This window comes from Sander lucioperca, chromosome 10 (genome assembly GCF_008315115.2).
Source record: "Sander lucioperca isolate FBNREF2018 chromosome 10, SLUC_FBN_1.2, whole genome shotgun sequence".
NCBI lineage: Eukaryota > Metazoa > Chordata > Actinopteri > Perciformes > Percidae > Sander > Sander lucioperca.
In genome coordinates, this window is record NC_050182.1 from 39,436,684 (window position 1) to 39,459,195 (window position 22,512).

At 40.9% G+C, this 22,512-nt stretch overlaps 1 protein-coding gene across 1 annotated transcript in view; it reads right to left on the minus strand.

The window, feature by feature from the left end:
* Positions 1–22,512, minus strand: part of znrf2b (zinc and ring finger 2b) — a 45,026-nt gene that overhangs the window by 11,888 nt on the left and 10,626 nt on the right. Inside the window, exon 2 of the mRNA XM_031322862.2 lies at positions 6,321–6,416. Coding sequence (XP_031178722.1) covers positions 6,321–6,416 — 96 coding nt within the window. The remainder of the gene's footprint in view (positions 1–6,320; positions 6,417–22,512) is intronic.

Below are 22,512 nucleotides of genomic sequence, written 5' to 3' on the forward strand. Positions count from 1 at the left end.
CCTCCCTAAATATTTCCAGTTACAGTGCTGGTTGTGATTATCCTTTGGGTTTCAGTTTCCATCACAATTATGTTGTTTGAATTTAACATTGACATGTTGTTAGACGTGTGTGTGTATGTATGTTCAGAGCACAGAGCAGTGGGTCATACTGCACAGAGGAATAACAAACTCAATACATTTTCTCAAACACAGATATGACATGGACACACCAGAGATGCAGTTGTCTGCTGTACTGTGCTCATTCTCCTCGACCGTTGCCAACTGCTGTCACGTTTCTATTCAGACACACTGGAATCCTACAATTAGAGAGGAAGTTTTATCAGATACTACTTAGTTGCATCTCTGTATGTATGTATGTGTATATATATATATATATATACACAATATTGAAGTTTGTAATATATTTATTATAATATTGAAGTTATGCTTTTGAGCTGTCGTCGAACAGCGTAGGAAGGTGTCGAATTTCCATGTTAGGCCATGAAACAGGAAGTGGTTAGTAGCTAGAATGTTTATTGCCCAATCAGCTCCAAATTTCACATGCTTGATAAGAGTCCCGGTCTGAAGGCATCTACATGCCAAAATTGAGTCATAGTCATAGTGCCACCTACTGGCAACAGGAAGTCCTCCTACTGGCAACAGGCAGTCTGCCTTGACAAACATCATCCGATTTACATGAAACTTCTGCACTATTTTCATTTACTTGTGTGAATTTTCTTTTTGCACATATTGTAGAAATATAGTGCAAAAAATTTCAACGACTGCTTCACCACAATGCTTGACAAATAAATACAGAACTTCAAACCAAAGCTAGAGGTTAGCCTTGTGGGGTACCTCAACTGCAACACGAGCAGCACTGTTCACATACTTTCCTGTGTACATGAAGTATGTTTAAAGTATATCCACTCAGGGCAGATCAGAGCAGTCATCCTGGTAAACAGCAGTTTCTTTCTAATTTTGCACACTGTTAAGATAGCTAAGCATGGCAACACCTGAGGAGGTTACTGTGTTGTTTGTGTTGAAATCAGAATCAGAATACTTTACTGATCCCCTCAGGGAAATTGTTTGGTTAGTTGCAATTGTTCACAGTCAAATTCAAGGTAAAAAAAAAAAAAAAAGAGTAAGAAAGTACAAGTCAATAAGTGTATAAAGTAACATAAAGTAACATAGCTACAGTAAGAAATATAAGCGTTGAGTAAAAGTAAAGTGAGATTAGGTTAAAAAGTAAAATTAGGTTAAAAAGATTGTAGTAGACTCAACCCAGTACGAACATGAATAAGTAGAGTGTGAATATAAGCAGCAGCAGTAAATAATAACAGATATTGCACATGTAACTGATAAATTATAGCACCATGTAATTATTGTACATAATTGTGTGGAGATACGTGCTGTGAGTCCAGTTTTGACACCAAGCGTGTAACACTCAGAGGGAGAAGTTGTATAGTTTGATGGTATCATGACAGTAGAAGTCATAGCGGCGCAAGCTCTGTTAGTTTCTCCACAGAACTTTTACGTTGTTCTTGTCATTTGTTCAGAGTCTGCAGCACTGCCACCACTGTTCTTTTTCTGAATTGCAGTGTTAGCTTTGTGGAAGACTTAAACGTGGGGTATACTCGCCGCAGCCGACCTGTCAAGCGCCAGTGTGACATCATGGGAGCGCCGTAACAGTTTATACTCGCGTATGGTGGTCACGACACTAGTTGCAGTCTTCTCCTGAACAGAGGTGGCGCTAATGAGGAAAGGCTACAGACTTTGCTATTTCTACGGATTACGGACAGAAGAAGAAGAAAAAGGTAAACAACGGCAGAACTGGCAGCAGCATTGACGTCAATGCTTCGATTTGATTCGATGATCTACTTCGTCGGATCAAGCTTTTCATTCGCCATAACAGAACTCATCTTAACCCAGTAAGTTTACAAGAGAGACTTGCAGTCACTCTGAGAGTCCTGGAATCCGGTTGCCCTCAAGCTCGTTTATGCTTCCTGTTTCCGTTTTGTTGCGCGCTGCTGAAAAAAATAGTGGTGCGCGCCCTCTGGACCCGCACTCAAAATCCTGGCCAACAGCGAGATCTACGTCATTTTGACGTCACATTGGCGCGTGCTAGCTCGGCTGCGCCGACTGTAAAACGGCCCTTAGGTGCGCATATTTGGTGGGGGGTTTAGGCGTTTTTATTAATACAAAAATTCAATTTCCTCATATATTTTGTGTCTCCTTGTGGGATTTTGTCTCTCTGTGTTTGCGTCTCTGTCTTTTCGGTTATTTTTGTTTCCTTTGGGGTTGTTTTGGGTCTCTGTGGTCGTGTTTGTGACTCTTTTGTGGTGTCCCTTTGTGGAATTTTCACATCATTTTGGACTATTATCGTTGGAAAACCTAGAGCAGATAATAAACAAATAACACTCAAAAAGCTTAAAGACAGAACTTGCTGAAGAAGTCCACTGGGGAGCAAGTACAATCATTAGATCTAAGAAAAGATGGATTAATTTGGTTTAGGTGCTGCCCAAAACGGCTCGGGTGCTGCACCTAAACCCCTATAATGGAATTGCATCTTGCACAGTGCCAATTTCTGTGGACGCGCACAAACGTGTTCTGCATAGGCTGTAATTAATTATGCTGACTCAGCATTGTACTGTCAGACTCACGATGGACAGTTTGATAAATCTAAATCAGTAGAGCAGAACCACTAATGTAGCCTGCAGCAGAGATGAGGCAGCGGGCTACAGATGTCTAACTCCATCCCTGACATTCTTTTCATTTTCAAGCTTATCGTCTTCAGACCACCGAAGCGACGCTGACTCAATAGACATCACCTGAGGACATTTATCAGACTTCAGGTAGCTCCTGTGAAGCTTTTTTGCACATTAGCAGTAGTACTCCCCCACACCTGTAAGCCGACTTTGATGTGTAACGTCAGTGGAGTTCCCTCCGCTTTAAAGTGAAAAAGACTTGACTTTAGCACAGGGGTTTCAAACTCAATTTCACTAAGGGCCACACGTTTAGTTTATTCACATGCTTTTATTTCATTGAAAAAGTCAAGCATCTTTTACTGGTTTATTATCTCATATAGCTTTCTCACTTAGTTTGGTCGACATAAAGCCCCAAAAAAGTAACTTAGCCATCAAGGAAAAAAGCAACAAAAAAAGTTGAACAAAGCAACAATAACATTGAAAAAAACGTTAGAAAAGGTGCCAAGAAACGCTGGAAAAAGTGACAAAAACTTCAGAAAAGCATCAAAACATTGAATCAGATTTGAGTACTGAATCTTGTTCTTAGTATTTTAAGTCTACTTGGTACTTTCATTTAAATATTGTACTATTTGCTAAATCTTGCATACTATTGTAATGCGTTTGCCTGTCTGTAACTGATGGTGTGTATTGTCCCGAACAGGTCTCTCTTGAGTATGTGTCTCAATAAGATTACCTGTATATGATATATGAATAAAGGTTAAATAGAAAATGATGTATCTGTATCAATATGTTGGCCAATAACTAGCAAGGTTTTCTTTAGTGCAGGGATGACAAACATGTTTCACTTCATTATTCAGTCTAAAAATCAAGTTCATGTTTGCCGTTTCCGGTTTATTTTACCCTAACAATTAGTAGCAAGCCACTTATCTGTCCTGCAATCACTATTTTCAGTTGACAGGGAAGCTGTAAAAGTGGTTGTTTGGAGCAGCTTACTTTATATTTTTCCTGTCAATCAAAGGAATATAGCGATTTGTGAGTTGCTTTTTCTGTAAGTCAACTTACAGTAACTAAGGGTGCTCCGATCAGGATTTTTGGGGCCGATCGCTGTGAGCAGTATCGACCGATGCCGATCACCAATCACCGGGTCTATTTGAAACCTTCTATTTATCATGTCATATATTCATCATATATTAATTTTAATATTCTTAACAACAATGCATATGTATTAAAATTAACAGAAGATAATGTATTGTGAATTGTCAACGGTTTACTTTTATTGACAGGAAACGTTCAACATTCCATTTCCTCTGTTAGAAACACACCTTAAACAGCTTAGAGCTTAACATATAGCTAAAGCCTTATTCGGAATAAATTACAAAAAAACTGTCAGTGTGTTCTTCAGTGTGTCTTTAGTGTGTTCTGAGCAGGGTGGGGCCACTTAAATTTTTTACCAGCCACTTTTTCCAGAATTCAAATTTATAAAAGAGAGTGCACTATCATATTTTGAATTGCTTTATTAAATTATGTTTTATTATTAATACATATTTTATTAATATAATGTATTTATTATGTGTCAGTAGCTTGTTGATCTTTACATTGTAAGTTAATTTCCTATCCTGGCCTGGGACACACATTCATACGGTTTGATAAAGGACTTATTGGACTTTAACTTATCATTGATTTTACAACAACGAGTGTAGCTCATGGATGTATTAAGTGTAGCTGTCCTCAATTTAGGTCATCCTGTACGTCTCATCTCCGGTTTTTCCTGCATCCTGTGTGTGTGTGTGTGTGTGTGTGTGTGTGTGTGTGTGTGTCTCGTCAGTCGCGGGGTAGAACTGAGCAGCAGAGAGCCAACAGGATTAAAACGGCAGCAGCTTTCAAGCGACTTAAACATCGTTACAGTCTACATTGACGTTAAAATGTAAACAGGTTGGCAGGACGGTCTGAAATGTTGTGCACGGTCTTTCGCTGTACGTTTTGTCAATGCGCCACTTGTTGAAAAGTACCTTCTCTTTTTCTTTACTTCGACCTCAACAGCTTGTACATCCATAGCTACTGCTGACTCCGCGGCGGGCCTCTTAACACCGGGGATATGTCGCCACATTTTTTTACAGATAATTTTCCTTTCGTCTGTACCTCAGCTCAGCTAGCTAGCTAGCTAGTTACACGGCGTCCCGGACTAGCGCTGAAAACTAGCTACTCGACTATGCGTGGTCAAAGCCCCGGCTGTGAACGGTTTCATTTCCTGTAAGTTCTTCACAATAAAAGTCCTCCGTTATTTTGGTATTTGAATGTTTTTATTATGAAGCAGCAAAATCCGGAAATGTATGATTCATTAGCAGTAACGTAACGCGATTCCTATAAGCATTGTGCATTGTTACTTAGCAACAGCATTCTTTGACAAAAACTGTCCAATCCATTACAAGGATACAAGGCTAATTTCCCACCCTGGTTCCGCGGCACTTTTTTTGACCAACTCGGGGAGACTGATCAGTCCAACTGCTTTTTCTGCTAACGGTCAGACGTCTGGTTGGTGTGTAACTTAGCTGCGTATAGAACATTTTCTCACGAGTAATCTGATCGGCCTATCTGATCGGCCTTTATGGAGACCACCGATCAAACTATTTAAAGCATTTATCGGCCGATACCGATCGGTTCCCGATCAATCGGAGCACCCTTAACAGTAACCCTGTAAAACTTCACTGATCTCATCCAAGCCTGTCTCTGATTGGCTCTGTTGTTTTTCCAGCTGGGGAGGGAACTCTTTGAAATGCTGAAAGTCAGAAACGTAGGCAGAAATTCAGAGGTCTGCAATAGCGCCTCAAGATATGTTTGAGATCATTTGGAAACAGCCACCATTTCATTGTTGTTCACCAGAGAGCACCGGCAGGTTTTTGTTTCAACTGTGTAATGTCCCACTTAGTACAAAGTCACAATACTTCACTAACCACATTTAAGGGATATTTAGCAAAAATGTTTGCTTTGCTTTTAGACTTAAAAAACAAAAATCACAGGCTCAGATATGTCACATAATTTCTGCTGTACAAAAGCAGAGGCAGACCAAGGGGCCATATATACTTTGATCATTTTACATGTCTGACTGGAATTCATTATGTTGGCAAAAAACACAGATTGTATCATGCTGCCTGTAACTGATACACCAGCCCATGTTCAGGTTGTTGGCTCTGCACAGCAAAGGGCACAGGGGTTTGGTAAAGGAAACCCACTGAGCACAATGACCATGGTTGTGATGTCATTAAATACGTAAGAGTACAACAGATCATTGATAAATAAAGAATCTCACAGGGAAGCAGCCTGCAAACAGAAGATCAAGGTACATAACCAGAAAGCTGTGTGTCTACTTTCATTAGGAAGTTACTTCGTCATTTGAACAGTGATCATCTCTAAGATAATTATAAGCCTGTTGGAGGGGGACGGTTTCTTGACATATATTTCTAATGCTTTTTATTTGTTTCAGTGCAACAGCACTGTTTTGCACACCAACATCAAACAGTAAAATATTGTATATAATTCTAGTTGTTTTATTTGACATATAGTTTTATTTTCAGTTCCCTGACCAGGCTGCCCTGGCCTTCTTTATACTTGTAAAGTTAAAAAGAAACAGAGTCCTACCATTATATGTCACTCTGGGTTTGGTTAAGCACAAGACCAGGTGAAGATCCATCTCATCTGAGGACACAAACTTGGAGCACACAGGGCACTTGAAGCCTGGAAGAAAGAAAGGAAACACACAAACAATGAATAAGGGCGTTTTCACACCTATAGTTGGTTTGCTTTGGGACCTCATCAAGCAGGTCTCGGTACGCTTGTTTAGTCCGCTTTGGTGTGCGAACGAACCGCACCAAGAGGGGAAACCAACTCGACTGCGATTCAACCGAACTAAACAAGGCAGGTGTGAAAGTGCCCTTACAATACGCCCAGTGGACAGCAGTGGTGGGACAAAATATCCATACGGCAATATATCGTTATTAGGGCTGGACGATTTTGGCTAAAATCATAATCACGATTAATCGAACAAGTTACCTCGATTACGATTATTGAACGATTTAAAAATGTTTCTTTTCTTATACTGTAAATATGTTCACGGTTATTTTTTGTAATGAAAGAGTGCATAATCCTATCTTTGTGATTTTAAAATAAGGAAACAACACACAGTTAGCAATTAATGCTTATTTATTAAATATTTCAAACAACTGAACTGAAATCTACAACAGTAGATTTTACAATGAAATAAAAACGTCTTATAAAAAAGTAATTTAAGTTTTAATGTAAAAAAAAAAAAAAAAAAGTTTCCTAAAAATGTAGAAAATAAATAATAAATGTCCATCATTTATTAACGGGAACCTGTGGTTAACTGTCTTTTCGGAGTTAAACTCCACAAGCGTGTCCTGCCGTCTCACACACACACACACACACACACACACACACACACACACACACACACACACACACACCGCTGCAGGCAGAGGGGGGGTCTGTTCTGAGTATAATAAAGCCCCGTCTGTGTTGAGCAAAACATTACGTGAATTACTACGAGAATGGACGAGCATTTAATATAGGAAAAGTGCACAAGTATTAGCATCATTTGTTGTTGTTGTATGTGACGCTAAGGTCTAGTGACGATGCTATAAAGACCGTTGCCGTGCTTGCGTCACTCCCTTACCCCTCCTACCAGTCCCTCTGGCCACTTGGCCAGTGGGAATGCAAATGGGAAAAAAGATTTTGGGGGAGAGTAGTTCTTAGAACTGCTTAGAAGTGTACTTTTCCTCTAAAAAGTACAAGTACTATCCGATCGGAAAGCACCTATGGTCGCAGACTGGACGTGGGGGAGTCACGTGACTACACACGCGGCGGCCGTAATATGTTTTAAGGGGAAAGTACATTAACACACAGTGGGCGGCCGCGGAAATATTAATAGGATTAAAAGACTAAAATAACCGACTTATAGGCTCTGAATTTCGGTTACGATTATTTTTCGATTAATCATCCAGCCCTAATCGTTATCCTTCTTCGCGCGATACGAAAATCGATCCGCTGACGTCAAATATTTTGTATTCATAGTTAGATCGAGATGTATCGTTATAGGATTGTCTAGCAATATATTTCCTCAAGGATTTCAAGGTGTTCTATGATAGCATTTCCTCAAGTTTGGATTTGATCAGTTCCGGTTTCATTGATTCCATTTCTTGTTTGTTTCTTTTATTGCATGTGTTTTTAGTATACTGATGTGCTGCTCTGCTTGTGGATGTGTGTGTGTGTGTGTGTGGGGGGGGGGGGGGCTGTTTTGTTTTTTGTTTGTTTTTTTAACGTTATATGTAAAGCACTTTGTGCTACCTTTTGTGTATGAAAAGTGCTGTATAAATAAAGTTTGATTTGATTATATTGATTATCGCAGAATTGCTGTATCGTGATATTATTGTTATCGTGTGATTCCCAGGCCTAGTGGACAGGTGGAAGGTAGAATATGAGGGAGACTTTTTCATATCAGAGTTATTGGTAGCTATACCTCAACAAATAGGATACATAACACATCACTGTCCTTAGATTTTAGCCAAGAAAACCGGACTGGACACAAACAGCAGTAATGTTATTGTAATGGATTACTATTGTGTTATTTTAAACAATGATAATAGAAAAAAACTGCCATTTATTTAGTTCATAATGAGCCAGATTATTATGTTTAAGTTAAAATCCCTAAGATTTTTATTATATCATACCCCATTTTCGATAGTATTTATGGTTGTTATTTTTCAGCGATACCCATTCAGAGTATGCAGTCTGCCATTCCCACACAGGATTTAAATCTTGTATTTGAATTAATTTCGTTTTGATGAACGCTCTGTCAGCCTGTCTCATATTACATTGTGATAATGGCATACATACTGTAGCTTCTGGGAACTTTTAAAAAAATAATAAAACTCAAAATGCAAAACACAAAGTAATGATTGACCTTGTTGCAGTTTGCGGTGCCTGCGAAGAGTTTTTGAGATCTCTCATGTCTGAAAAACTGTTTTTAAGTTGCAGCACTAGTACTAGTTCGCCAGTAGGTAGTCTATATCGACGACACTGTTCATTGTTGTTCATTATTGTTGTTGCCGCCAGAAATCCGCCGGATGTCCCTCATTTTCGGCCAGATGTCGGTCACCTTCCTCTTTCTTTGTGTTAGAATTTTAAACTCCGGTGGATTTCTGAGGACTATGGTTAACTGCTCCTCAGATCTCTGCAGGGTAAATCCAGACAGCTAGCTAGACTATCTGTCCAATCTGAGTTTTCTGTTGCACGACTAAAACTACTTTTAAACGTACACGTACCACCAAAACAAGTTCCTTCCCGAGGCTATTTAGCAGAGGCACTGTTGCTCCGTCCGGCACTTAGCACCGCCCAAGATGATTGTGATTAGTTTAAAGAAATGCCAATAAACCAGAGCATGTTTTTCTCCCATTCAGGAATGCTGTGTGGACTAGCCAGACCCTCCTCTGCAGCATTGTGGAGGAAGGTCTGGCAATGCAAGACTAGCCATTAGGTGAATTTGCAACAAGGTTGACAGACAGGGAGGTTTATCAGAGGCTTTCTGCTATTGAAACAAGGTGGACAAGAGAGAAGTTTGTAAGCTGAAAAACCAAAACAGTGAGCGGAAATGCTAAAACTGAGCTGACGGTGAGGGGAACTGTACAATTGGTGCCAGTTCTCTATGGGTTTGTCTATTGTTAATATAAAAACATTAGGGGTGTCACGATTCTCCAAATCCTCGATTCGATTACATTTTCGATTCTAAGGTCACAGTTCGATTCGATTCTCGATTTTTACATTTTTTTTTTTAAAGCACAGGTTGCTATGCCATTTTTAGACTAGACTTTTATGCAATATAATATCTGACCTTTGTTCGCAATGTTATCTACATTATCAACTTTAAAACATTTATTAACATCATAATGTAACAATAACTTATATCTATAACCATCTAGTTTCTCTTTTGTAACTGTAGTCTTCTTCACAGAAGATGACATTCAAGTTCACAACAAAACAAACAAAAAACAATAAAACAGCCATGTCCATAGTCTTCTCTGAACAATTAAGTGTCTTAACAAACTATTTCTGAACAGTTGAACATATACCACACAGATTAACTGCCATGTTAGTCGTGCTGCCAGTGGAAGAATATGGTACACGCACATAGCAGAGCTTCCAACTGTGGCTCATAACTCACTGGAAATCCAAAATACTTCCACACCGGCGACTTCAGTGAAAGAGGAGGGGGTTCAAGTTCTGTCGATGGGTCTCCTGCATCTGCAGTTGCCATGCTATCTTCTGACAGGCTGTAGCTAAGTTAGAGGAGGTTGATGACTCGCAGCACTTCAACACTAGTGTTGACGAACTGACCGAAGAGCCGTTAATTAACCCGAGTAGTGTCACTGAACCGGGAGAATGAACCGACTCACTACGTGCCCGGCAGCGCTTCGCTCAAGCTGAGTGTGATCGGTGTATGCTCCGTTGTGTGTAGCTGGTCTTCTTCTGCTACTGTGTGTGTAGTAATCTAGCTCATTAGTGCCTCCACTGGAGTGGTGGTGGTAGAATCAATCAGGAAATGGTAATCGAGCAGGCTACACAGGTGTGTTTTTTAGGGCTGCAACAACGAATCGATAAAATCGATAAAATTCGATTATTAAAGAAGTTGGCAACGAATTTCATTATTGATTTGTTGTGTCGCGCGACACGCCACTCAGTCGCGGAGATAAAAGCAATTGAGTTGAGTGCTGTGCAGAGCGGTGCGGAGCGAAAGAAAAAAGAGCAGAGCGGAGTAGAGGAAATAAGGAGAGAGACCGGAGAGACCCTTAACGTTGTTCTGAAACGCATGGCGGAGGCAGAGAAATCAGTACGACCTAAGTCATCCAACGTGTGGGAGCATTCACACTAAATAAATCAAAAACGTGTTAATTGCAAGATAAGCAAAAGCGACACGGCATGGCACAGGCTCACCACGGTGATGATTCAGCACCTAAAACGTAAACATGTTGGAGTCCTTGATGAGGAGGAAGGGAGTTCAACAGCAGGGTAAAGTCACTACACAATCCTACTTTTGTTCCGTTTTGAAGTGAGGAACGTAACGTCCCTCTTCTGGTGCTGGTGTGGTGTTTACTCATTATCCAGCTGACTAGCATGACAAGCTAGCGTTAGCTCGTTAATAACAGTAGTAAAGCAGGACTAAAGACACGTTTTTATTCACTCGCCTTTTTTGGCCCATTCATTTTTCAATCTATTGTCATGTATATATTCTGTGCTTTGTCCCATATCAGTTATTGTTGACGTATATATTTGTGTGTGTTGTACTTTTTAATTTCATTTTAAAGTTCTTTTATAGCACTTGGTCATCTTAAGCTGTGTGTGTGTGTGTGTGTGTGTGTGTGTGTGTGTGTGTGGGGGGGGTCTGTATCTGCTCTTTGGGTTACTAACCTTTACACAACTATTAACTAAAACAACATACATGTAAGTATGTATTGAGTTGATGTAAATTAATGTTTTTTTGTTTTTTTATCCGATTCATCGATTAATCGAAAAAATAATCAACAGATTAATCGATTATTAAAATAATTGTTAGTTGCAGCCCTAGTGTTTTTTTCTATGTTTTTTTTCTGCTTGGCAAGCCGACCGGATGTGACATGGGGGCGTTGCAGCATCGACGATTCCATTTTTTATTTTGAAATTCGAGATTGTCTAATTTCGGTCGATTTCGATTCAAAATCGAACACCCTTAAAAAAACATCATAGTGGTGCTTTAAAGATTCTAACTTTGGAACTGTTTTCACCAGCTTGGCGATTACCTTGATTTGTTGACGTATTTGTAAAAGGTAGCTGAAACTATTTAAACCCACCTGAAGTGTCATAACAAGCCAGAAAACCACTTGTTTGTTCATATTAAAGAAGCGTTTCATATGAATTACCAGAGAGAGCATGTACATCAAATATGAATGACACCAGTGTTCACAGCTGAACAGATGTTGCTTTCTGGCTTTAGGTTCTTTCACATTTTACTGTATCAATCAGTGATAGTGCATATATAAGCGGATGTACAGTATATTTTCATCATATCGTGCAGGCCTAATGTGGAGCTTTCTACAATGGTCAAATCCATCCACCTGCTGTGATACTGATGATGGGATGAATAGATTAGTGCAGCCAGAAGCAGGCGATACACTGCTTGTCTGACCTATTTAAGTCAGTCACAAAACATGTTCCTTCCACTTGCTTGGAGAGAACAGTCATCTTTTCTTACTGGTTTTGTTTCAGTAATAAGAGGAAGAACAAAAGACGACGTGCCATAAGTATGAAACTGTATGACACAGGAAAAGCTCAAAAAGCCAGTTTGGATGTTTTTTTGTGGTTTCATTTCAGATAGTTCTTCATTTGGCTGCAAACAAGGTTGTGAACAAACACAGTGATGGGGTCTACCATTGTTTTTTTGGAGGTTTGCTGGTGTGCATGCAAGATTGCGAAGACCGGTCTAGAACCATGTAGTCTCGTTTTGCCAGACCCTCCTCCAAAGCGCGCTTTATGAGAGTCTGGCTAGTCCACATAGCATTCAGGGATGGGAGGAAAACGTGCTTTGGTTTAATGGCATTTCGTTACACCTATCACAATTGTCTTGGGCGGTGCTAAGCACCGGAGAAAAGCCGCGGTGTCTCTGCAAAATAGCCTCAGAAGGAACTTGTTTTGGTGGAACGTGTATGTTTAAAAGTAGTTTTAGTCGTGCAACAGAAAACTCAGATTGGACAGATAGTCTAGCTAGCTGTCTGGATTTACCCTGCAGAGATCTGAGGGGCAGTTAACCATAGTCCTCATAAATCCTCCAGAGTTTAAAATGCAAACACAAAGGAAGCCCACGGCAACGGATATCCAACATAAATAAGTGAAATCCGGCGAATTTTCCGGCGGCAACGGAGCAATCCCAGAAGTGGAACATCAAGGATATAGACTAAGAACCATGCAATGGGCAATTGGGCGTTGGGGACCCAGTAAAAAAAACTTCTGTTACAGAAACTGAAACGAGCTGCCTACCAAACATTGGGCCTTTAATAGATTTTAATCATTTAAGATAACTCTCAAGTAAATGTATCCCCAACCCTAGTGAAAGCCTGATGGAAGCCAGGGATGCAAAAAAGAATCTACTTGGACCAAAAACCATATTTGAGTCGCATGCAGATTTATGAGACTTTACCACCCTGATGACCAAATACCACCCTGGTATGCTGGGGATCATGACTGTGGACATCAAGTGATGAGTGATGGGCCTGTTCTCCTTTGGCTCTTTCAGCGAAAAGAAAACTGGGGGGGGCCAGAAATGACCTGGCAGAGAACAATGACGGGACAAGCTAGCCAAGATGAATTTAAGTTGGGTTGAGGCTCAACATCTTGCCAATGATAAGGATCAATAGAAGGAGCTTACCATGACCTTATTTGGCACAGTGGACGGAGATAATTAAGTTATCTGTATTAAACAGTATGTAAGATTTGCATCTCATATCAAATCTCACTACACACATACTGAAGGGATAAATCCATCGTCTGCTGTGTAATAGCCTAAGTTGTGGTGCTCCATAGCGATTGGTTGTACAAATAACGTGGTCTTTGCTTCATTGATTTAGTTAAGCAAGTAAAAACATTCGGGAAGATGTGTCTGGTTTCAACAAGACTCAAACTGGTGGAAATCCAACAAATCCAACATAGAAAACAACATGGAGGGGAATCTGATCATGCTAAGCTGCAGTGTGGGACATTGTCTGTGTACTAAAATGTCTAAATGTAGTGATTCGTGTCATATCTGCAGCTCAAGTTTTCATGTACTGTAGCCACTAACACTCTGATTAACAATGCTGGCAAAAAGTCTTAGAGGTCACGTAGAAAACTAAACAGCTGGGTGACTTTTTAAAGGAGAGCACTTATCCCGTTCCAACATGTTTGTACATGGCAGTGCAGACTGCTGATGATTCTGTCTTCTACTGCTGAAGTTACAAAATATGATACTGTCGAGCAGATCATCTCCTGGTTAATGAAAGTCAAAGTCTCTCTTCTCACATCCAAGTATGAGAGTTACAGTGGCAGTGAACCGCCTTTTCCATCTCTGGAAAGCCTGAAAGAACACGGACATAATGCTGCACATGGATTCAGGCAGACGGCAAACCGGATATCATGCATGAGGGTGAAATTAGGTGAGGCCAGCAGAGAATACCAACAAAGACAGACGACGGTAGACGGCATTGACATCTTAAGTTAAATTATTTTACCTGGAATGACATGATCAGAGTTTGAAATCCTAACAACATGCCTTAATAGAATAATAACATGTTTTTAATGACAGTCACTGCAGTGGACCTAAAATCTATTATTTTGTCCTGCATCATATTCTCTGTGCTGACAAAGACCAATGTGACACACACTTAAAGATCTACTGAAAGAGCTGCAAGCAAGCCAACAGCCACACAATGTTCAACAGAATTGCTCACAGTTCTGACTGCTCCCCATCTAATCTGCAATTTGGAGAGCATCCCAGGGTCGCGTGTTCATTATCGACTGCCCTTACCTCAGCTCTCCTCCACCTGAATCAGCACATCCTGGACGCCGTGCTATTAAATGAGATCTATGAATCATCATTTTATCGATCAGTTCACTGATCATCAACAAGCCTGGCTGCACCCCGTCACACAACACCGGCATTAGCATCACTTTTATTTCCACTAAGTTTTTTTACAAAGGCATGCAAATTCTCAAGTTGACAATTGCCTGAGAGAAGGAGTAGGGTAGGTCTTCCTCTCTTTCTCTTTCTGCAGTGCTCCGCTCTGCCATGGGTGCTCACCGTTTGGGAAAACACTGAAGGCAACATTCAGACTTTTCACTAAAGAGGAAACTGAGGTTTTTGTCCAGGAAGAACAGAGTCACAAGGTAGGACAAAAAAATGTAACACCATGAACATTTTTAGGTAGTTGAAGACATTTTTCTTTTGGTTTTCAGATCCTGATTTTGATTTGTGATGTTTTTGTTGCGGGTAAGGTTACCTATAAATAAAGGCTTTGCTTGGATTCCGATAGTGAACAAGACATCAGGTAGAAGGATTCTTATTTTTTCAAAACTGACATTCAGTGTTTCCGCTATACACATTTCTGAGCGACGGTCCGCCACTAAAAGATTGTTACTGCTGCTGCTTCAGCTGTTTATGAAATGTCACAAAGTTGTAATTACACGACTCTGCAGAGCCGTCTGCTCTACTGAACTCAAGCGAACAGTCATCTGCTCTCCCCTTTGAGGGTGAGCAAGTGGAACAGTGACAGGACGTCATCATTTGTGAATGATGGAATGATGGGCTTTGTGTAATGATGGCCACCAAATAAACAACAGCGCGAGTCTCTTCAGGCAGAGTGACAACAGCAAAGAAAGCCTCAACATGAAAACCGCACTCACGCGGGTCCTGTGAAATATGAAAGCTACAGAATATTGGGAAATACAGCATTATGGCCACTGAATTTGATGAGTGAAGTAACGTTGTACCCTAGCGGAAACACAGCATTCAGTTTGTTTGATTGAAATTAAACCTTTGATCACCAGAGGCGGGTTATATCAGCAGTAGGTAGTTAACACGTACATTAAAACCATTAATGTATTTATAAGTGTAGTTTGGGCTGGTCAATTTGTGTGGGCTGAATGGGCTGATTTATTTGATCGGCCCATAGAGAGAAGAGTGATCACATGATTGGCCCACTTGTGTGTCTTTCATATGAACACTGGCCAATCACGTCCTACTATGGCCAACTTCCATCCTACCATAGAGAGAGAGAGCGCATTTAAGTCCCGCCCCCACCGGCGGCAAAACAACTCCACCAAGTGCCATTAGCTAAAAACACGAGATTTAAGCATGTCAAACGATTATTTTAGCACCCTTGTCTACCAGAGAGGACAAGTTAGCTGTTAGTAAGCTAGTGTTATTTATATGTTAGCAAGCTAAGGCACTTGCAAACATAATACTATAACTTTCTGATTACCCACATTCCACAATAACATAAGTTGCATAACGTCGCTGTTTACAAAATGCAGCTTTAGCTTAACTTACAGACTCGTCACTTGTTTACAATACAAGACATCTTGATGACAGCCATGCTCCACCCTCAAACTTTAGCCATCTTACCATCAGGAGCCAAGCAGCCTCGTTGACTCAGTGACAAGGGGGTAAGCGAGCATCTGGAAAGCGTACCTCCTATGGGGAGATTGTAGGCTGAAAAGCCATCACCTCCCGTTAGCATTCCATTGACTGCCATTCATTTTGGTGTCACTTTGACAGAGAATAACTTTACATCTGAAGCTTTTAAAGACTCTATTTGTCCATTGTTTATTTCTAAAGAAACACGACAATGTATAAAAGGCCCCATTACCTTGTACCTCACGTTATGGCTCCGTAGCAGACGTTTTTGTAGAAATAGGCTAACGATTGTGTCATAACCACGCGACTTACTGTCGCACAGTAGAGAAATTACCGTATAGTACAGGAGAAGCTCGCAGGCAGATTGGATTTACATTAGCTGTTTAACTTTAATTACTAATGTTAACTAGCATTTTAGTTAGCAATAATTAGCCTGTGCCTATGTTATCTCCTAACATATACCTACACCACAAGATTGGGAATGATTGAGATTTCTCTTGGCACAGCTACCAGAAGACTTCCAACTTTCAGACAGGTTGCTCACGTCACATCTACGTCTTCAAGCTCAGTTGGAGGCTGCGCAGTAATGCTCAGCCATCACCGGAAAAGCGACTTCACTGGTCTCCGTCGAAGTATATGGCGTCGCTGTGTGCATTTCTTTTACCGTCTATGCTCAGTGAGTATATTATCATACTCTCTTACTTACCACTCAGCTAAGAGAGAGTATTAGGGACTGGTATGCAGGGTTCAAAATTAACTTTTTGTCCACCAGCCAAAATACTATGAATTGAATGTTGAAATTTTTTTTTGGCTGGTGAGGCATGCAAATCTTCCAGTCACTTGCATATTTTACCAGCATTTGGCTGGTAAATGGTGCTAATGTTGAACCCTGCGGGTATGTGCATGTGTTGAAGGGGAGTGCAAGGACAGTTAATGTCCGGCCAATTGGGTAGACCAGTGGGCTGGTCTGGGTCTCAAAAGTCCAGGGCTGATTGTTTTACCCCAGTCCAGCCCTGGTTGACAATAGGGATGACAATTACCGTTTTCATTTAAAATATCATTATTATCACAGTGGATTACCACGGTATGGAAACCGCGTGTTCCCAGCTTCATCCGAGAAGTCTCCTGAAGTTGCCGCGTGGGCGCACTGCGTAGCCTACAGTGCATTTCTTGAAGTTGGAATCATTGCAGAAGGAGGTGATGACAGTGCTCAGGACATTTATCAGCCTTGTAAAAAAGGTCATAGTAACACTTGCTCTCTCTCCTGAGATGATTGACCAATCAGTGACGAGAGTCATCACTTTGATCTCTTGCCAATCACTCACGCTCAGACAAGATAAGAGGACAGAACAGCCTGTTATGTTGATTTGATAAGGGATTCTAAATGATTTGGAGTCAGTAAGTGGATTTCATACTGGATTCAGATTTGAGCATATAGTATAGATCCCTATCCTTAGGTCGGTGTCAGAGAACTAGACAGAAACTAGATAACTAGACAGCAAGCGACATAAAGGAGTATAAATAAATGTGCTTTTGGTTGCTGTGAAAATGGGTTAATGCTGACAGGCCTGCCTCCTGCCTTCTACCTACGTCAGTCTGTGTCTCTCTATCTCTCCCTCAGTAGATATTAGCACCACACACAAACACAAATCACCGGGTGGCCGCGCTGAAAAGACCAAAATATCCCACTCAGGTCTGAGCAAGGTGATCTAATAACACCTTTCAGTGCAATCCAATACTGTCGCCTCAAAAATGAACAATACAAACAACAATAACAATAAAAAACTAACTAGAACTTTCACAGAAATACTACTGATATCAGGGCTGGTGTATTTATCATATTGTGAAAAGTTTATGTGATTGCCGGATGACTTAATTTCAAGCCAATTATGTAACCACTGGGAGCAAGTCCACATTTAGAAGAATACAAGGTCTTACAATAATCAATCAATTCAACATCTTGGTAAATATGATTTCTTATTTCTTTCTCAGACTGAGAGAAGATTGATACCAGTCTGATTTATGTGCAATAAGTACGGCTAAGAGGTGGCCTGGCTCTGTTCAAAGTGAAAAAATACACCTACCTAAAGCTCACTAATAAACCCGCTGTATCTCATTTATATAACCTGTACAGATATATGAAAAAACAACTATTTGTTTTCTAAGGAGGAAGTTACATGCTGGCAATTAGGGCTGGATAGCGTTCAAAAATGTTCGATACCAGTACTTATACCGATACAAAGGTTTTGATGCCGGTTCCTGAATGATTTTGATGATTTCTTTCGATATCAATTTTATAAAACAAAAATAAATTACAACATTACACAGTATGGCACAAATCTTTTTATTTAATCTTTTAATATTATGTTAGACAAAACATCTAGGTGCAGCGGGGCAACCATAGTTGAATTAAGCATCCCAACGCTCCCAAGTTATACCAAAAGGTTTTCCTGTCTTTGTCTCCTGCAAATGCGTAAATGCAGCGTAAACACACAGACATGAGAGCAGAAAGATTGTCATTTTTCGCAAAATGTTGAACTGTTATTTTAAAAGGTAAATAAAAAAAGTACACAAACCTACAACTCACATATTTGAAAGCCATATGTGTAGAATTTTAAAATGTCTGACGCCAGCATCCCCAGTTAAATGTTTCAAAACAGTTGCTAAAAGCAACACATGGACTACACCAGGTGGCACCAGGACTGTTTCTAATCTGCAATCTGTTTCTGAGGACTTTTTCTGTCTCCACATCCACCATTGTGGTCAGTAAAAGTAACAGTTAAGGTTCCACCAGGTGGTGTGTGCTGTTAATCATCTGCCATCTTAGACTCAGCAGATGGACAACACTTAGGTAAAACAGCGAGGGGTGGTTAAATAAAACAGACGGCGGGCAAACAAACTGCAGGCTTTAAGTGACTGCTAACTGGCTCTGTATGCTGGACGGGGCGTGGCTGTATTGTTGCCACAACAGGCACTGAATACATTCACACACAGTAAATCTAGCCTTGTTAGTCTGGAAAACACACTACGCTCAGTGTTTTCACTTTGACGTGTGTGTGTGTGTGTGTGTGTGTGTGTGTGTGTGATAGGTCTGGTCTTATCTTTATCTGTGCTGACAGTGTCTGTACTGGAACACAATTACATAATTCAAAGCAGCTGACTGTATGATATTTGAAAAGTATGAGATGTCATGTGGATTATAAATCATACTTTCTCACAGAACCACCTCTGATAAACAATCTCATTCTCACTTTCCACTGGTATTGGTACAGAACGCCTTCTGGCCTGATTTTCATGAAGCTTGGTGGAAGGGTGTAGCAGGGTGTAGCATGGGCCAAGCAAAAAACATTTTTTTTTTTTTAGCGGATCTGAATCACAAGGCAGATACACAAATTACTTTTTGCTTTCGATAACTTTGCGAGATAAGGCATTTGTGCTGCATTCAGGTGGTCGGAATAATGGGAAAAAAAGAGTTTCCAACTGAGAAAATTCACATGCATTAACATTGTGAAATAGGGCATGACTTGGTCGGAGGTCTGTGCTCTCTGAGTACCATACTGGATGCCAGTATGCTTCAGACAAAGTGCTTGTCAGATTGTCAAACTGTTTCTAAAACCATCTACCCCCACACCTTTGTGACGACAAAATTGGTCTGACCATATTTTTTACTTTCCAAAACCGACGAAAGAAAATTCAAGCCCGCTTTACTCAGCGATGGGCCAGGTCGTGAGAAAGTATGCCCCAATTTACAAAGTAGGAAGCAAGCAGCAAACTCAAGTTTCAAAACATCTCTTTAGAAATCTACAGGTGAGTCGCGGATGCTACGTCCACGCAGTGACACACAAGCACACATCTGCTGTGGTATTCAAATGAAGGGACTCAGCAGCAGAGATTAGGAGAGCAGGTTAGGTAGCCACTGGCTTATCTCATCAAGATAGATTTGAGCTAACCTTGGACGGACTGATCCACAAACGCCACCGTGGCTCAAGTCTGTGGTACATGATCTCCTGAGACCTCACACGGACCTGTGGACATTTCTCCAGTAACATTAGAGGACAATTCCGGCGCAAAACGAACCTAGGGGTTATTAACAGATGTGTACCCACTCGATCACTCTCTGGGACATGTTTTCATGCTAATTGAATGGGTTTGTAGCTTGAAACAAGCTAGCGCGGACCGCTGATTAGCTTACAACGCTAGTATTCGGGGCACAGGGAAAGTAAAAACAAATCGCTATTTAAAAAGGCTCAAAATATCACCACACTTCAACAGTAGCATAATGAGGGTCCCTACATGTAAACCGAAGCATTGAGAACATTGTAAGCGTACAGACAGTTTATTAAAAAGATAGTTTAGGAAGACTGTAGCTCCCATACAGGCGGCCGCGTTCTCGTATACAGGCGGCCGCCGTCTTGGGAGCTACAGTCTTTATAATCTATCTTTTTAATAAACTGTCTGTACACGTCCCGCTGTTACAGAGGTGAACTAGCCACGACAGTTCACTCGTTTATGGGCTCGCCACGGCATATTTGGCGTTATTTTTGGCATTAAAAAAAGCTTTTTCTGGCCTGGCAGGGGTTCCTGTAGAAATATAGGAAAACACTAAAACATAACCCCGTTTTCCACTGGGAACGTATGCGCTGCATTCCGGCTGCGCCGCCGTTTTGTTCCGTCCTCCGCCACGCGCCATACCACACCGGGAGCATCTCAGAAGCGGAGCGTATTGCTGCCCGACTCGCAGATTTTATTTTCTCTACAAGTACTTGACAGAACAATCACAGGTTTATTCAGCTAATATCTACCTTCCACTCCAATCACTCCTGTAATTAAACTCCATGTCTTTTCTGTTTTCTTTTTTGGTGTTGTCCTGATAAAAAGAATCTGTGATGTAATTTTATGTTTTTCCACCTCCAAGATGAATCTCTCGATATCCATGGTTTTGTAGAGGAAACATATACGATATTGGTAAATTGACTGGATGCTGTTGCTGTTTCCAAACGCTCCATGGCTCGTGTGAAAATAGACCTGGCGCATATCTTTAGCGGAGCCGAGAGCCGCTTCACGCACGCTTCTGTGGTGCAGCTGGTGCAATATCAAGCATTGACTTGAAAGGCCGTGATTTGCTCACGGGGCCCGCAGCGTCTCCGGAATGCAGCGCAGACATGCCTGGTGCAAAATAAGGGTAAGGGTAGTGGGGCATCACGTAGCATCACGTCTTAAAATTGAAAAGGGTGTATCGGTGTATCCCCATGCGAGCATGAATGCGCTCATCAAAAAACAGACAGATAATGGAGTGTGATGTTTGGAAAGCGGGCTAAAATGCTGTGTTGTCGCCTTTACACCTTCAGAAAAACTGAATAATCAGAGCAGGACAGCAACACTGCAGAGGTGTAACTGTCGCATTGTGCTTCCTCCATGGCTCTTGGCGGTCATACAAATGTAGAGGCGGTACTGTGTGGAATGGGTAACAAGCAAATTGCAATGCATATTACAGACAACTATTACAGCTGGAGTTGCTAATGTTATGGAGAGACGTGTAGATAATACGCTCTAGAGAATCTCTATACATAATTTAACACAGATTTATCAAAACTTTGACCCAACTATCGTTACGTTTTACAGGGAAACAGGAAACAGCAACTGAACAGATGAGGTGCAGATGGAAATTCTTTGATTGACACGTAGAATTTATCTCAAAGGTCCTTAAATCTAATTTCTCAGTCTGGGCCGAGCGCACTATGACCACATCCATGAAATCAAAAGTTTGCTACAATTTAGATCTGGATCCATTTGGTAAAACCAGATTGCTGAGCTGTTATCACACTCTGTGATAGGAAGCTATTTCCATTTAAATCACAGACTGACAACAGGAAAGTATTTCCACCCTGAGCTTATAGCTTACAGTCTAGCAGGGATGGAAATTCTACAAAACCCCCAAACAGTATGGTTACAGACTCACTTTGGACTATCACATTCTCTCCCTGTACACACAGTCTGCTGCAGGAAATAAAGTTCATAGCCGGTGCATAGCCTTTCCCAGGGTTTCAAAATTCTAAGATTAGGTTTGATTCAAGGATTTGAAGACATCCAGCGTTCAACCCAGACGCATTTGTGGCAGCCTGAGGGCACAGTGTGCATTCCCAGAGATATTTCTTTTGTGCACGTACATAGTTGCAGCTGTTATCTGGAAGGCACAGCTCTACTACATAGGGCTTGCAATGTCTGTGTCTTTTCAGTTGTCTTACTGCCATGTCTTTCCTGAACTGGAGTGCCAACATTTTGCTACACAACAGACTGATGAATTTATGGAGTGTCTTGTCCGTTTCAGTGTGAGTTAGTAGTATCAAAGATGGGGGTGTATTACACAGGAGATGTGGGCCTGTGGGCAGATGGAACGTTTCAATCTTTCAATTTTCTCTGCAAAAAATTAATTTTAATGCAACTGTATTTAACATTTATTATCAACTTGTGGAATATCTGTATGTTTTGTATGTTTAATAAAGCATTCTAAGTTTGTTACAGCACCCCTTAGCACCACCTAATCCCAAAGTCAGTCTTTGCCCCTCCCCTTCTGCTCTCTGTGTGTTACGTTCTAAAAATCCTTTCGCTAGGGGAAACAAC